The sequence below is a fragment of the Toxotes jaculatrix genome, chromosome 5, assembly GCF_017976425.1.
Source record: "Toxotes jaculatrix isolate fToxJac2 chromosome 5, fToxJac2.pri, whole genome shotgun sequence".
Classification (NCBI taxonomy): Eukaryota; Metazoa; Chordata; class Actinopteri; family Toxotidae; genus Toxotes; species Toxotes jaculatrix.
Window position 1 is genome coordinate 21,111,293 of NC_054398.1, and position 17,395 is coordinate 21,128,687.

General features: G+C 39.8%; 2 protein-coding genes across 6 annotated transcripts in view; both read left to right on the top strand.

Moving 5' to 3' along the window:
• srpk2 (SRSF protein kinase 2) overlaps positions 1-16,971 on the top strand; it is a 62,037-nt gene extending 45,066 nt beyond the window's left edge. For 3 of the 5 annotated variants that reach the window (XM_041038676.1, XM_041038674.1, XM_041038678.1), the window contains 12 exons: positions 809-896; positions 1,370-1,457; positions 1,549-1,655; positions 3,015-3,180; positions 4,723-4,763; positions 5,778-6,102; positions 7,358-8,254; positions 9,411-9,511; positions 10,085-10,192; positions 10,308-10,377; positions 12,728-12,820; positions 15,776-16,971. In XM_041038676.1, the coding sequence (XP_040894610.1) occupies positions 809-896; positions 1,370-1,457; positions 1,549-1,655; positions 3,015-3,180; positions 4,723-4,763; positions 5,778-6,102; positions 7,358-8,254; positions 9,411-9,511; positions 10,085-10,192; positions 10,308-10,377; positions 12,728-12,820; positions 15,776-15,960 (2,269 nt within the window). In that variant the 3' untranslated portion in view covers positions 15,961-16,971. The remainder of the gene's footprint in view (positions 1-808; positions 897-1,369; positions 1,458-1,548; positions 1,656-3,014; positions 3,181-4,722; positions 4,764-5,777; positions 6,103-7,357; positions 8,255-9,410; positions 9,512-10,084; positions 10,193-10,307; positions 10,378-12,727; positions 12,821-15,775) is intronic. The other 2 variants (XM_041038677.1, XM_041038675.1) reach the window with 1 other exon arrangement.
• The window catches only part of si:dkey-82f1.1 (DENN domain-containing protein 2A), a 43,447-nt gene continuing 40,780 nt past the window's right edge, over positions 14,729-17,395 (top strand). The window contains exon 1 of the mRNA XM_041038673.1: positions 14,729-14,740. The gene's annotated coding sequence lies outside the window, so the exon portion shown is untranslated. The remainder of the gene's footprint in view (positions 14,741-17,395) is intronic.

Genomic DNA, 17,395 nt, shown 5'->3' on the forward strand with positions numbered 1-17,395 from the left:
CAACCAAGGAGGATGGATGACAGGATCATCAACCCAGTGTCACCTTTCAGTGACACACACACACAAACACACACACAAACTCATTTTCTCATGTCACTGGTGTTAATTACACTAATGGTGTTCATAAACTAGTCAGTTGGAGTTGGATTACTTTGCGCACACTGTGCAGTTAGTCCCAGTGTTTGACAAATTCTGGCCCTGGGTTATAGTCACTATGTCAATATCAAGGCTCATGTTGTCGTCTCGCATTCCTCCAAACACGCATGTTTCATTCATGAATGAATCATGCATGTATTCATGTCAGAGGAATGATTATTCTTTTTCTCACTCTCCTTTTTTCTCCTTTCATTTATTTCACACGTTTATTTTTTTGCCTTTTGTTTGGCACTTGCAAATTACAAAAATGCTACAAAAAAGCCAGAAGTCCAAAACACAAAGATATTTATTTCACAATGAGAGATAATTGACTTTAACGATGAAAATCTTGGTTATGAGCTTCAGTAATACACCAAATATCTAATGTGCATCCCGTCAATTACAAAAAGTCTAAATGTGGACTATGATAAACCCAAAGCAGTGTGTCACTGTTGTACCGTTACATAATGTTGACATTATTTCTTTGTGATAAAATGCCACCAGTGCCAGTGTAGGCAGTGTGAATGCCCAGTTGTTTCCCTGTATTAGTTCAGGTGCTATTTTCATATCTCTCACACGGACACATTAATTACCATTACTGGCTTTAACAGTCTATTGGTTTTGTGAGTCACCACGAAATCTGAATAATGCATCTTTGTGTGTGTGATTACAGGGTGAAGAACTTTGTGGCGATGAAGGTGGTGAAAAGCGCCCAGCATTACACAGAGACGGCCCTGGATGAGATCAAACTGCTGCGATGTGTGAGAATCTGATTAGTTTGACATTTTGGTGTTTGGGAGTCTTATTCTTCTCATTTTGTCTTCTTCATTTTTTGTTTGTTCCTTTTTCTTTTTGTCTGTCTCTCCTTTCTTTCTTCCTCCCTTCCTTCCTTACCTCTCACTTCCATTTTTACATCCTTCATCCTTCCATATCCCTTCCTTCCTTCTGTCCTCCCATGTTTCCTTGCCTTCTTTCCTCCCTTCTCACTTCCCCTTTGTACACCTTGCATGTCTCGCTGTTTGTCTCTCTGTTAACATGAGACACTAAAGATACTCTGGTCATTTATCTTGCATGGTGGGTGCAGAGGACAGTCATCTAAGAATCAATTTTCCAGGATCTTAATCTCCAACATCCATCTCCCCTGTCCTCACCTGTTTCTCAGCTCTCTTTCATTCTCTCGTCTCCTAGTTCCCTGTCCATGTTTGCTTCATCTCATTGTCCTCTTGTCTTTCAGGTGAGAGAGAGCGACCCCAGTGACCCCAATAAGGACATGGTAGTCCAGCTGATAGATGACTTCAAGATCTCTGGCGTCAATGGCATACGTATCCTGATCAAGTGTGTGTGTTTGTGTGGGTGTGTGTGTGTTTGAGTGACACAAATATGATAATGTGAGTCCTTGACTCTCCATCCTAGATGTGTGTATGGTGTTTGAGGTGCTGGGTCACCACCTGCTGAAGTGGATTATTAAATCCAACTACCAAGGTCTGCCGCTGCCATGTGTCAAGAGCATCATCAGACAGGTAAGGACACACACACACACACCGGTGACTGTATTTCGAAAAGGTCTGGATAATTTATGCATCTGACAGCTGCAGTCCAGTATTTGTAAAATCACCCACAGTGATGGAATATTAATTACACATTTGTCCTGAATGGAGCTGTGGAGGAATAAGTCCCAATAGTAATGACAAATCGATCTTTCATTCAAATATTAAAAACAACATTTTCAAATGTGCAGTATATGATGATATATGTATGCAAATGCATGAAAAAATCAAATCAAACATGACTGGCTTTTCATTGTATTAATTCTGAAAGATATAAGGGGATAATATAACAGTAATATCTACTATGTCCATGGGTTGTCCACAGTGACATCTACAGATTGTCTTTGTTCTAAGATAACAAAACTTATATTAATAAAGTATTAATAATAAAGGACTCTCAGTATGTTTTACACTGACCAGAATAATGACATATACTGGCAACATCATCTTCACTGACTGTATTTTATTTTTGTCATTTCAAGCATGTGTAGGCTGGGTCACTTTGGTATATACGTAGAAGGCCAACAAACTTTTACTATATAGCACTTTTCAAAAAAATCCTTACAAATGCTTTACAGGAAAACATAGGTGTGTTTGTTGACTGCCTCTATCCTAATATAATAAGAATTTACACATGGGCAGTAACATAGCAGATCATTTGACATCACAACAGCTATGTCAAATAGGTTGAGCTGATCTTTTTGGACAGGATTTATTTAGAGAAAGATATAAAAACTACGCATTCGTGTGTCTTTGAAAGACTGGGTGAAAAGAGGGAGAGAAAGAAATGTAATGTGTAAAGAGCAGGGGACAGGTTCAAGACAGCGACGAGCACACCAGTATTTAGGCCCTCTAATACAGTGCATGGTATTGTGTACTTCACACGTCAGTGTACCGCTGCCATCCTAAGATGTGGGACTTGCAGGCATTTTCCCCTCAGCCACCTGAGGAGCATGTGAAGTTGTTGAGCCATTTCAGCCACTGCCAGCCTCTTGCTTCTCAAAAGCCGAGCTGAAGATGAGTAGAAATTAAATGAGAGTGTTTTTCACTTCAATCTCAAAGCCTCTGGACAGAAACAAATGAGAGAAACAGCGAAACAAAAACATCAACAGCCTCTCCTCTCTGCCCTCAGAGAATGACAAGCATTAAAAGAACGGCTAGTTTGGCTCTAAGAAAGAAAGAGGGATTGAAAGGGAGAGAGACAGGGAATAAGAACTGAACAGAGAAAGAGGCTGTGCCTGCACTTTTTGAAGGTACACGTGATTAAACAAGAAATGCGAGCCTGATTTTCGGAAATAAAATGTGTGTCTGTTTCTCTGAATGTGTTCGTAGGTCCTGCAGGGTCTGGACTACCTTCACACAAAGTGTAAAATCATCCACACGGACATAAAGCCAGAGAACATCCTGATGTGTGTAGATGATGCATTTGTAAGGCGCATGGCCATGGAGGCAACCGAATGGCAGAAAGCCGGAGCCCCACCTCCGTCTGGATCAGCAGGTAGAATTCATGTTTAATATGCTCCAAAGAAATAGTTTGACATTTGGGGAAATAGGCTTATTTGTTTTCTTGCTGAGAGTTAGATGAAACCATTATTACCATTCTCTTGCCTGTGCGATTAATATGAAGCTTGCCTTAGCATAAAGACTGGAAACAACAGGTGGAGGTAAAGTAAAAACACATGCAGAACTTCCTGATCCCTGGTTTTATTTTTGAGGTTGAGCATCCTGAATGACCTCTTGTTTCCTTTTTTTTTGGATTATTTATTAGTTTCCCCCAAACTTTGCTTCCAAAATACCATGTAATTTACTCTGTTAATTAAAGGTGAAAGAAACTAAACTTTTTAGAGTAACATCTAAACTTGGTAACAGCATAGCTCCATAAAAAGGCAAGTTTACTGTGTTCTTTATGAAAATTGCTTAGCTTTTTCATCTAAATTTAGAGTTTAGGTGAAAGGGGATGTTTACAGCACATACAGCAAGTTTACATCTCAGAATCCTGATTTGAAATCAGCATTTATAGTAAATAGATTAAATCATGAATCATCAATAATGTAGTAACTACTTATTTTCCTCTAAATGATCATGTTTAATATTGAAATGCTCAGTAAAGAAAAATGATTCACAGAGAAGCCTCTATGTGCACCCTGGGCCGTTTGTCTTTTATACTACTCACAGACATTTCTCACTTTTTCATCTCCTGTCACCAAGTTCCTCCGCTTAAAAAAAATCAAGTTCTTAACAAACAGCTTTGACGAACTCGACGTGAACCCTGTCCCCTATGTGACTCCCTTCCATGAGCTGTCAATTGCTTGCATCAGCCAATGAAGTCCTTTTGAGCCGTAGGGTAACCAATTATACTGCTTACATTTCTACACAATTAAAGTCAGGCACAAAACCATCAACTGTCAAAACAGAAGGGCTCACTGGTGACACATTCTGTCTGTGACTGAAAAGACAAAATAAATAAAATGTTTTGTCATTAAGTGCAGATGTGGTTAATAGCAAAATGTCTTTGAATATATGCTTGTACCTTTTGCTTGATATATTATTTTACTTGCTGAGCTGCTGATTTTTTTTTTTTTTTGTGTGATCATCTCGTTCGTCTAAGAGACTATTTATGTTAAATATGAAATTTTTGGTTTGCAAATATGTTTTTAAAAGGACAGGACTTACGTTTTAAGTACAAATATCACTGTTACTCTTCCATGGTTTATTGATTCAGGTGAAAGTGTTCTGTGTACTATATAAGAACAACATTCTCAGGCATGAGAAGACAAAACTATTAATATTATGGATCTGGGACAAGCAAATGAGGCAGTGGGAGTGTGAAAGATCTTTTCTTCATTTGATAGCAATTTTCTCACTTCACCTACAGATTCTGTATGTATCAAGCCTTTAAAGGGAAAGCGAATACACGAGCTAATGATTGATTCTACAGAAGAGTAGGACACTGAACGTAGTGTGAACTCGGTTGTGACGGATTGATGTTGGTGAAACTCTGAAGCCTCTGATTGTTGCTGTTTCTCTTTCTGTCTGTCAGTTAGCACAGCCCCTCAGCTCAAACCGGTGAGTACAACAGATGTGAGTATGAAATGAGAGAAATGCACACACACACAAACATAAACACACACGCAAAAAAAGAAAAACACACACATACACAAAAAAACAGATGCCTTTAGAGCATTTCACACTATTAGGTTTGATCTTCACAAATTGTCAGAGATGCAAGGAAGATACAGAGTGTATCACAGTATAAAAAAGCAATAAGTCTTTTTGGCTTTTGTCAGTAGTCCTTTGAAACCTCCTACCTCTGTATAATACCTGAGGACATGCAATGAAATGACAAGTTAGCTTCTCTTTTCATGTCCTTATCGGACAGATTTAATGAAAATGTATTTGTATTGTATTACATAATATATTGTTGTTGTCCTTGTGAAAACCCTGTCTCCAAAATGCCAAGCTTTCATAAATTAAGAAAGATTCCTGTTTTCAGCTTTGTGGCAATTCATTTTTCATATAACCCAGTGAGATTTTGTGACATTAAATATTTATAATAAAAAAATAAGACTTCCTTTATTATTGTTTATTAAGAGTTTATCACTGTCAGCTGGTCTGTGCCATCAGAGCTGTGTAGGTGTGGTTTGAAACTGTTTAACAGTCGTCTGGAAACATAAGCAAACAGCTGTGTCACTCTCTGGAGGTGGTGATTCAGATGTTTCTAAATCCTGAATCACCTTTTTCTGACCTTGTCCCACCTACTTCAAACCAGCGAGAAGAGCAAAAACAAATGCAGAAACCTCGTGTGTAAAATAATCCAAACTGTTCTAACTTTGGCAGAAAAATATGTGGAGCATTGAGAAATAGGTTTTCAGTACCTTTCAGAATCAGAGACAATTTCCTTAAGCCATAAAGAAAGAATTAATCCTTTGGGTAGTGATTATTTGCTCTATTTAAAATGTACAAATATTAAATTAATATACACTGAAAGTGTTAGTGGACATTACTTATAAATCATAACCCACCATTCAAACAAGTATCAAAACTTTTTGTTCCTTGAATACCTCCTGTTCATGTTCTGTCCCTTCCTTCTCTCAGGTGGGGAAGATCTCCAAGAACAAGAAGAAGAAGCTGAAGAAGAAACAGAAGCGGCAGGCAGAGCTGCTGGAGAGGCGGATGCTGGAGATTGAAGCCCTGGAGAGAGAGGCCGAGAAGAGGGAAGAGAGAGCCAAAGAAGGGGGAGAGAAAGGGGCACTTGAACACAACCTGCCTTCACCGCTGCAGCAACTGCCACCGCCGCCGCTGGGTCCCAGCATGGCTCTGGGAGAGAGCGACGAGGATGATGACGATGAGGAGGACTGTGAAGACGAGGAGGAGGAGGGAGGAGAGAGGGAGAGGCCCATTAGGTTGACTAATCATACCTGTGAGTCTTGTGATCATGAGAGTTTTCCCCAGATGGAGTGGGTTTTTTTTTTGTTTTTTAGTTACTAGAATGTTTTTTTATAACTGTGGATTCGTCCAAGATTTGGCTGTGCAACATGCATTTAAATGTTGGCCCAACCAGTGGGTCTTCCATAGTAGGACAGAAGACACTGATGTTGTTTTTATCAGGTTTTAGACAAGTGTGTGTGTGTGTACATGATCTGTTTGTTCTTTAGTCTAAATCCCAGTTCAGACAGTTGTTCACTGCCATTTGCAGTGAACTTGCTGCATTACATTGCCTCCTCACGGCTTTGTCTCAGACCTCTGAATCACCACCTCGTCTCGGATTTGTTCAGCAGAACTGGACTGAAATATTGTCTGAACTTGTGCCATTTTGTCTGGTTTTAATTGAGACAAGTTGGCAATTCAGCCTTTATTATCAGACTGAGTGTGTGAAGCTTTAAAATCTTGACTATTGGAAACTTCAGTTGAAAGATGTTGGCGTCAGCCTCAGAAAGCCTTTTATTGGTTGAATCCTATCTTTGACTCTAGTCTCTTTGTAGGAATCTGAGCATATTGCACTTGTGCATTCACTGGGACGTTTATTTATTAATTTAGTGTGGGGTACAATACTTCCTTATGTGTTCTTATGTACAGTTTAATTTATGATAAAGAAAACAGTGGCTCAGCCTGATGACGTGTCCTCACAGCAGGTTGGTTGCAGCTTTTAATTGAAGTGAATTCCACTGTGAAGGAAAACTGAGCAACATATTTAGGTTAGCTTTTTCCTTTTTTTTTTTTTTTTTACCGTATTCAGGTTGTCAACAATCAGAAAGATGATTTTTATTTTTTTTTCTAAATCAAAGCAGCAGTTTTGACAGATCTGCAGCGTTAGTGAGTGTGTGAGTACGTGTATGCAGGTTTGTGCAGTCTGTCTGTGAATGAATAGGAGGTGGATTGGCTCCAACCACTCAGCCCACACTAGACCCACTGTGTATGGGAGCCTGGCCTGATTCACAAAAAAAAAAAAAAACACAAAAACAACACAGCGTCTCTCCGTCTCCCTCCTCCACCCTCTGTCTCTCCACCTTCTGTCTCTTTCATTCTCATATACTCTCTTTTGACTCCTTCTCTCACGTCTTTACTCTCTTTTCATGCTGTTTTCCTCTCTGCCTACACTGTCTTTGATTGCGCTTATATCTCCTTCCCACTCACTTCCTCTCTTGACTGTTTTTCCTTTCCTCTCTCCATGTTAGGCGCAGCACCTCCCCAGGAGCAGAGCGAGGTACCCCACATCAGCGATGACGACCCCGATGAGGGGGTGGAAGAAGACGAGGAGCCCACGCCTGTCGCTGAAAAAGATGCCCCCATTCCCCCCACCTCAGAGGAAGGTTGTGGAGATCCAACACAAGCAGAGGTAGTGGAAGAGAAGGGGGAGGAGGCAGAGGAGGGATTGAAAGGGACAGAGGATGAAAATGAGGAAGAGGAGGTGGAGGAGAAGGTAGAGGAGCAGGAGGAGGAAGAAGAGGAGGAGAAAGAGACTGAAAGGGAGGAGAATGAGAGTGAGGAGCCAAAGAGTGAGAGCAAGACAGAGGAGGAGTCAGTTTTGGAAGAAGAGGAATCAAAGGAGCAGGAGGGGGAGGATGAGGAAGACGAGGAGGAGGAAGAGGAGGAGGAGGAGGATGAGGAAGACGAGGATGACGACACGACTACTGATCTCCTCACGGACAACACCTCCCCCATCAAACCCCATAACAACAAAACCAACTCAGCCAAAACCAACGGCCACGTTCTGTTGGGGTCTGAGGGACTGAAACCGAACCCTGGCACCCCTCCGCCCCCCTCACCCACCCCCGAGCCTCTCCTCTGCCCCCTGGTGGAGTCCGAGCTCAGCTACACAGACAGGGACAACTCTCTCAGCTCTGGTTACGAGATGTATAACGGCGAGCTGGGCGAACCGGGGCTGACCAACGGCTCTAGTGAACGCCACATGGGCACAATGCCCCTCTTTCCTGACTTGCCCCTGGATCCTGAGCCGGGAAACCCCATATCGGCCGGGGGGGCAGACATTGGAGCGGGACCGTCACCCAGCAGCCCCACGGCTGACCGTAGTCGCACTGTGTCATCCTCAAGCACAGGAGACACACCCAAAGGTGAGACAACTGTCTGCTTTGTGAATGTTTAATATGTTGCTGGGTTTTATCATCACACTCTTATGCACATTATTAATATTTTATATTTTTATATTTATATTTTTAACTTTATTTTATTAACTGGTATTTCTGATGCCTATGTTTGTTTTTATTTATTTGCATTTATTAATTTTTTCCTGTAATGTGCTCTGTTTAAAGTTTATTATTATAATTATTATTACATTAGTGCTTTACATGCACAAAAGGATTATATTCACAATTACAGATTTACATTTTTTTTCATAACAGAACTGTTATGAAAAGAATTATTGAAAATTACAAAATAACATTTCATAGCAGTTAGTTATTTTATGATTTTTTGGTTCATTTAGATATCTTTTTTCATTTTAGATATCTTATACATTTAATTCATTCCTCTTATATATTTCAATTACCCCAAAATGTTTTTTTAATTTCAAACGTTTTGGGGTTTCATATGCAATGATAAAAAATACAAAATTATACACAATATATGCAAAAATGTTTTAAAATATCGACACAATCAGCTCACAATATCAAATTGATACTGCCTGTCAATTCTTTTCATTTGTATTAATCAACTTTTTTCATATTTTATCAACAAATGATTTTTGCTGCCTTCTTCTCCAATGTCTCCATTGAAAAGGAAATTTTAATTTACATGTAAATGAGTTTGACTTGAATAGATGATGAAAAGGAAAAAAGCATAATAATAATAATAATAATAATAATAATGATAAGAGTTAATTTAGATCTTAGGTGAGGCAACAAATCAGGAGAACATGAATAATCATCACTATGTTTTGATTTTCATTTTCCATCTTATACATTATAGCTGCTTGGTTTGTCCAATATCTCTTCTGGGTATTATTAATGACTCACTGCCAACATTACTCATCCACCCACAGTATTCATTTTGTTATCATTAACTTTCTAGCTCTAGGGTCATTTCTAGGATCACATCTCCAAAGTTTAATAAGGATTTTCTTTTTTTTATGGATCAACAAGAGTACAAGATTAAGTTTCTCTTATTTGAATTCCTTATTGAAAAAGCTGAACAGTCCCTGGTCTAGAATAAATCTTATTTCTACCTATGCTACGTATTAACCCTGTGCTCATCCACTCTGTTCTCCCTTAGTCAGAGCCAGAGCTGCAGACCTCCTGATCAACCCGTTAGACCCTCGCAATGCTGACTCTATTCGAGTCAAAATCGCTGATCTTGGAAATGCCTGCTGGGTGGTAAGACACAGTATCTGGAATTTGAAGCATTTTTTAATTCACAAAGCTGTAGGCTTTTTACATTTGGTTTCAAAAATCTGATGAGATTTAACTGCAGCCAACAGGTCACAGGAAGGTAGCAGCACAGGGGCAAAATAGTCTTTTATTAAAATAATCGCTGACATTCAAACTCCACAATATCCAGTAGGACAAATGTGGTTCCTGTAGTTTTTACAGGTTGGTTTTGCATAAATACCTTTCTGTGTAGGCATGAACTATATCAGATGATCTGGCTGAATATCTTGTTTGAGGTTTTTGTGGGGAGTTATTAACCAAACATAAAGGTAGTGCACTGGTGCTATTAGAGATTAAGATTTAATAATAATAACAAAATAACAATAATTAAAGAATTTCTGTATAATATTTTGTGTTTGGAGCCCCCTTTTTAAGATCAATTTGCAGATAATGCCCAAAATAGGAAGCAGAATGGCACAAACTTATGTTTTCAAAGATAAAAAATAAATGGAATTTAGGCAAAAACATTTGAAATATTCAAACTTACAGTGACTTCTCCTCTCCTTGTCTCCTCTCCAGCACAAGCACTTTACAGAAGACATCCAGACGAGACAGTACCGTTCCATTGAGGTCCTGATAGGAGCCGGTTACAGCACTCCCGCAGATATCTGGAGTACTGCTTGCATGGTGAGGAGAATGCATACATGCATGTACAGTATAGTACATTATGTGCATAAACTGTTGACTTTTTAAGCCATACTCAGTCAGTATAGACTAAAGTGTTCTGTTGCTTCTCTTGGAGGCGTTTGAGCTGGCTACTGGAGATTATCTGTTTGAACCCCACTCTGGAGAAGACTACTCCCGTGATGAGGGTGAGTATTTACATCTTTGTAACATACTCACACAAAATTTAATTGCCAAATATGAAAACTTCTCATTTGAAAGTATTTCTCAGGGGAATCGTAGCTGAGTATTGTGTCTCACGACTGTGGGCCTGATCTATATTTGGGACATTAACTTGAAAAATAACTAGCAGTGAGGGAAAATGTTCAATATAAAATAGAAATGGAAAAGCAGTGTCTTAAATCTTTAATTAACTGTACTAATTGAACATTTGAATAGATTTAATGTATTTTCATTTGAGAAATTGTGTTTTTGAGCTATTTAATCTTAATTTGCTTTGCAGATTTTCTCCATTGTTAAGATATAATATATTGCTGCTAACATCACAAATGCAGTAATGTATTTATCACAACTTCAGATGCATTGGCTTAAGTTTTGATAATTAAACTAGTTTTTCACATATCAGACACATGGTTTGAAAACGTTTAACTCAAGTACAGACACTGGGTACAGATTTCACCAGGGAGTCTGATGCTCGCAATATGCTCAAGTTCTTTCCTAAAACAAAAGTTAGAGCAAAATAAATAGTAACCAAAATATATTTGTATTTTGAGTTAGTATTTCTTAATTTTCTTTTCTTTTTTCTTTTTTTGTTTATCACTACTACGATTGCATTTGTGAAATTTGTTTTTCATGCATTGTGCGGAAAAAATTATTTTCTTATTCTGTTATTCAGGAGGACACAACACAATTTTAAGCATGCATTTGTTTGTTTTCCAAGTGTGTCATCTTTTCTCAAACATGGGGCTACTGTTTTTAACAAGGCATCTGAACAATGGACAAAAACTGTTATGGATTGTTCCTAATTGTATTTTAAATGGATGTAAATGGCCTAAAGTGAGCTTAGTTTAAACTAGTCACCCCTTACCCCAAATCCCCCTATCCACTGTCAACTGTAAATCCTGTCCTTTAATTCTGCTGCTATGCCTCCACTCATTTTCACCATACTGTATACCTAAAAGTGAACCACTCAAATGTTATAGATACACAGAACGCTCACACAGCTTAGAGTCATTGTGCTCAGTATCTAAACTTTTGCAGCACAGCAGATTTTGTTAGTTTCCAACAACAATCCGCTAACAGTTAGCGCATTAAGTTAAAAAGCAAATTAGCCAGTCATCCTGTGAGTGTATGTGTATCTATATTCTGGTCACATGTTACTCCATTAAGCATTACAGTCCCTATATTTGCATGTAAACTCCAGTCATTAATCTTAGCCATTCTCTTTGCTCTTTGTCTTACAAAATACAGCACATATCTAAGCTGTGCACTTTCATCTTCACTTAACTCCTTGATCTCTTCATCCCCACTATTCTCTGATCTCAGCCAGCTCATTGTGTTATTTTTCTCATGGCATGTGACACACAGTTAACCTCATTTTGCATGTTTTGCACAGGCAATAAGCCAGTGTCGGTTTTGTCATGACATCGTGATTCACAGACAGACCCCTTTAATCTCCCACCATTAAGGCCAAATGGACAATCTACCTCTGGGTTCCAGTTTATTCAATTCTGCATCTGAATGCATGTCACTTTTATTCCAAGGCTGAACATTTCATTTCATCACCTCTCCTGTGGGGGCACAGCTCACTAACACAGATTTTTCTCCTTTACTGTCTGTGACTGTCTCTTTTTGTCCTTTCTTTCCCCGCTTTTCTCAACCTGTTGCTTCCCTTCCTTGTTTCTGTTTTTCCTTTACAATTTCCTTACATTTTACTTTGATCTCTCCTCTTTCAATTAATTCCTCTCTTCCTTGTTCTTACCCTGTCTTTCTGTGTCTTTCTTCGTCTGCATTTCCTTCTCCGTCCGTTCCCTTTTTTTGGCATCTTTTTTTCCTTTTTCCTCCCCCCTCTCCTCCCTCCCTTTCTCCCACCTCCCTCTCTCCTCCGTAGACCACATAGCCCACATCATAGAGCTGCTGGGCTGTATTCCGAGGCACTTTGCACTCTCCGGAAAATATTCCCGGGAGTTCTTCAACAGAAGAGGTAGCGCTGGACAGAGAGCTGGTGGGACTGAGACACACAGATGTCTAAGATGGACAAAAATGGACACTAAAAGACAGCTGAAATGCTGATGAAAATGTTTGAATTTGGTCAAAATTGGATTTGCTGACTGAAATTGTGACTGAAAACAGTGAGAACAAATCCTCACCACTTCGAGGCGTTACATCAGTCCTCGGTTTGTGAGTGTGTCCATGCAGTGCCCAGAGGCAGCAGTGTGTTTTAGTCCCATACAGCCTGTCGTGTTGATGTGTGTGTGTGTGCATGCTGTAATGCTGAACCGTGCCTGTTCCCTCTGTGACGTATGTGGTGGTGGGCAGACCACATCGCTCTGATCATGGAGCTCCTTGGGAAGGTTCCACGCAAAGTGGTCGCTGCCGGGAAGTACAGCCGAGAGTTTTTCTCCAAGAAAGGTAAACGACAACGTGGTTGGTGGTTGGTTAGGTGTAGGGTAGGCCTCATCCCTTTTGGAATAGCTGTAGAACTTCATAGTTTTCAAAAGGCCTGGATGAAATAGTGTTCGTTGTGTAGTGACATTTGCAGTACTGCCAATCATTCCGCATCAAGGCATGTCAGATAGATTTCAGGTAAGTTGTCAATCACAGCAGATATGAATAATAAATTGAATGGATGGGCGATAATCCTTTGTTATAGTTTATTGACTTTCATTGATATAGTATCACAGTGTTGCGAGCACACCGTCGTCATGTTTAAGGTGATGGCTCCCATAAGAGGAAATTATCTGCAATTCAAAGAATTGCTACAAAAAAAGACGAAACACTGGCCTGAACTAAAGAAGCCACAAAACATGCTTGTAAAAAAATGAATAATCATTTTACTGAATTGTGGATCAAGTAATTGAAGGTGAAATTTAGATTTTTTTCTCTGAACAACTTAATTATTTTACATGTAATTTTGTTGCCCGTCCTTACTAAATTGTCATTCACATTTTGTTGTGTTTGCTTTAACCATCTGATGCAGCAGAAGCAAAATAGTCATTTTAATTCACTATGATCAGAGGAATGAGAAGAAGATTATTTTTCTAAATCATTTTTAAAAAATGTGTTATCTTAATAAAGACTTGAGCAAACCAGCTTATAGTTGAGCAAACAATAATAATATTCTTAACAGCAAATGAATTTTGCTAATCAGTTACCACAGATTGTGTACCAAAGTTAGGATTAATACTTACAACAATTTGTTGGTCAGCAAGTCAACACTGCAAAGAACAAGGTAGTCTACTCTGGAAGTAACAATAGCAGTATTTACAATAGCAATCACAATGAAGTCATATTACCAACTTACCTACGTAGAAGAGTAGAAGATTTCACCTTACTGCATCCAAAGTCTTAAGTGTGTCATACACCTCACTGACTCTGCTCATCTTTGAGCCTGGTAAGTGTATGGATCTGTGTTTGATACAGCTGATAACCCTTGCACTCTCTTATTTATTCTCTTTTTTCTTTCTCTCGATCTCTTTCCCTTTCTGCTCATATATTCTTCATAATGTGTCATGAGACCTGAATATTCTGCCTTTGATGTTGTCTCTATCTGATCTCTGAGCCTGCACTTGATGTCTCAATGTTCTCCCTTTTATCTCTTAGCGCTCTGTTAATCTGGTCTGACTTTCTCGCTCTGTCTCTCCGGGCTTCTCCTGTCTGCCACGGTGCCTTCGGCCGTGCAATGCCATCGAGTGGCCTTGTTGCCTTGTTTCCTTTGTGCGCGCTGATTTTTTTTTTATTGAACTAGGGTGGAAGTTAGATACACTGATTGGAGACAAAACAATTGAAACATGTTCAGCTTTTAGAAGAATTCAGACCCAAAGATCATAAACAGCAATTTGTAACAAGCAAAGTCTCCATTAACACAAAAAACAGCTGTAAAAGTTTACGTTGCTGTCAGAAATCATGTTTCAGTCTGTGGTTTCAGTACTGTTTCCTGATCACTCCTTTGTACAGTACAGTGTAAGGGAAGTCTTGATAAATGGTTTCTTTCCCCCCATACTGTGCTCTCCAATCAGTGCATAGGAAGGAGAGGTTACCATGGCAGCCATGATTTGAACTGGACCTTTGGTCTCGATCGCTCCCATCATTAATCATTCTCTCATACTTTTTTCTTCTCTGTCAGTCTTGTATTCCCAGCCAGTCATTTCCCTCCTCTCTTTAATAATGAACACCTTCTTCTCCTTGTCTGTTTCCATTACCTTGCCACTTCTCTGCCTCTTTCTGTCCATATCTTGTCCTTTGTTTCTGTGTTTTTCAGCCGAGAGTCTGCAGATTTCCGCTTCATCACTTCAGCTCCTCACTGATTAGCACAACTTTGAGCAGAAAGAGGTGAACTAATCAGTGAAATCAGTTGCTGTAGTGATTGGTTGGAGTCTGCAGAATAATGGCTTGTCCGTTCATCCAAATTACAAATAACATATTTTCTTTCTTACCTCAAATAGGATACAGTCATACAGACATTTTTGACCAGATCTTGAGAACTTTACCTCTAGGATTTTGTCACCAGCCCCAACAAAATGGGAATGAATAGAATTTTTCTTTTAATTAGAACAGCTATTTACCAAACATATAGTCTCTATGAAAACTGTTGACTGTGTGCAAAGTAACAAGGACACGGTTTCTAGAAAATTCTGTTTCTGCTGAATTTTCTGAATGGAGTTTTACAATACTGTTATTTTGGGTTGGAGGCAGAAATCTAAGGAATAAATATCTTAGGGCCTCAGTAAATATAATTAAAACTATGTGGATGGCTAGATACCATTACATTCAAAGCATAAGTTTGTTCTGTTTTTCTTAATGTTAACAAATCCCCTGAAAAGATCAAAAATCAGTGATGTGTAAGTCTGTCTCAACACACCCCAACATCTCTACCTTTTATATGGAACTCAGCTCCAAGCCCTTTGGTTTCTGCTGACATAATGTAAAAAATGGCTCATGAATAAAGAGTTTCTTAAATGATTTCCATTAATATGAGTACTGTAGCTTTTATCATATGTTACTTAAACAAGAGTTTTACAGCAGCTGGACACTGTATGTGGGACTGAAAATGAGTCATGTCATACACTGTGGCTCACTGATGTGTTTTCAGTAGTTTTTGGAATAAGCTATATCAGGCTTTGGCTACACAGGTAATATGTGTTTGAAGGATTGCTGGTTTTTGTCTTTTAATGGGATTTGTTGACAATGAATGACAATGAGGAAACATATAAAATCATCACCAGGCTTATCCTTTAAGTAATAGATAGATAGATAGATAAAAATATTTGTAATTTGGGCGAACCAACCCTTTAAACATTGCCATTCTCATTTCTCCACACGTCCTCCTGTGCCTTCATTGATTCTGCTCCCTATCGCCTCCTGCAGGTGAGCTGCGGCACATCACTAAACTGAAGCCGTGGTCCCTGTTTGACGTGCTGGTGGAGAAGTATGGTTGGTCACAGGAGGACGCCGACCACTTCACTCGATTCCTTCTGCCCATGTTGGAGATGGTGCCCGAGAAAAGGGCCTCGGCCGGCGAATGCCTAAACCACCCCTGGCTCAACTCGTAGCCACAAACTCTGATCAGATGTCCTCCTCCCCTTGTCCCCCAACAGTTAGCCCCAACATCACCCCCTGGTGGCAGCCTGTGGAACAACAGAATGGTGAGAAGTTGGAGACAAACAGTCAGAGTAGATGAGAAAAGACTTAATCTTTTCTGCCCTATCCCACACATGCACCCTTACATGCTTATCTGACTAGGCTTAACTCCTACACAGCTCCCTCCATCTATTCCCAAAAGGAATGTAAAGACAAGCTTATGGAGATAATGTGACATAGTAGCTGTGTCTTCCTAAACATCTCTCAAAAAGAATCAGATCATTTGAGGATGGACGCTGCTCACACCGTAAAAGGGAGAAGTCAGGCTCTGTCCGAAAGACGTGCTTTCCTCTTCTCTTCTGCCGTCAAGATGTCAGCCAGTCCCTTGCATCTATCTACCCATCTCCTCCAAATTCTCGATTTAACTTGTTTGGATTCAGTCAGAGGCCACTTTACAGCTGCTGATCTTTTCAATGATGTGAAAGAAAAGTCAACAAGGAACCCTGATACAGTGCTGATGGCCCAGAGCTCCATCTGCCATGACCTTTACATAGCCGGGGCCTCAAAGAGAGACAGATGTGTGTGTTTTATTGTGTGAGACAATGAGCGTATGTGCCTATACTCAAGATCTGCCTACATAGACCCTCCCTCACCCTGCTGTGGAAGACGCACCCACATTGGACTTAAAGTTTACACCCCAATTTCTTCCAAGAATCCAGTCCCAAAAAGCCACTCTTTACTTGTTTGGTTCCCCACTTCCTCCCCTCCTAAATGAGCTGCATGCTCCTGCTGGGGGCCACCACAGAGAAATGGAGGGCAGCCAGTCCTTCAGGGGGCACAACCCTGACAGCTGCCACTCTGACAGGGACAGAAAAAGTACGGGATGAGCAAGAAAAAAAAACAAAAAAACAAACAAAAAAAAACACAATCCGTTTAACGTGGAGGAGGACTGCTTGGTCTTTAAAGACTATTTTTAAAATGCATGGAGAGACTGACGGATCAGCATGAACGGATATGACAAACGGACGATGGATGCATTATTTTCTTTGTGCATTTCGCTGATTTCTTTCCTGTTTCATCACCTCTTTTGGACATTCTGTTAGAAGGAATTATGTTAGGATATTTTGGTGCCCCTCTGAGGAAGGTCACTGTGTTACAACCCCTGCTTCTTCAGCTTTTGACATTCCTAAATCTTGGTCCTCTGCCATCATTCCTGACTTTTGATCCCTAGAACAGTTCTGTTAAGTCCTGCCGTGGCACGTTTACCTGATCTGACTGGTACTATTCCCCCGCTTTTACCCTTACAGAGGGACCCTTTGATCCCTGAGCTTCTCCAAAAAAGGGGATGGTCACATGGAGGTTGCACTTGTCTTTGTAGATGTCCTTCAGGGATTTGAAACCTTTGTA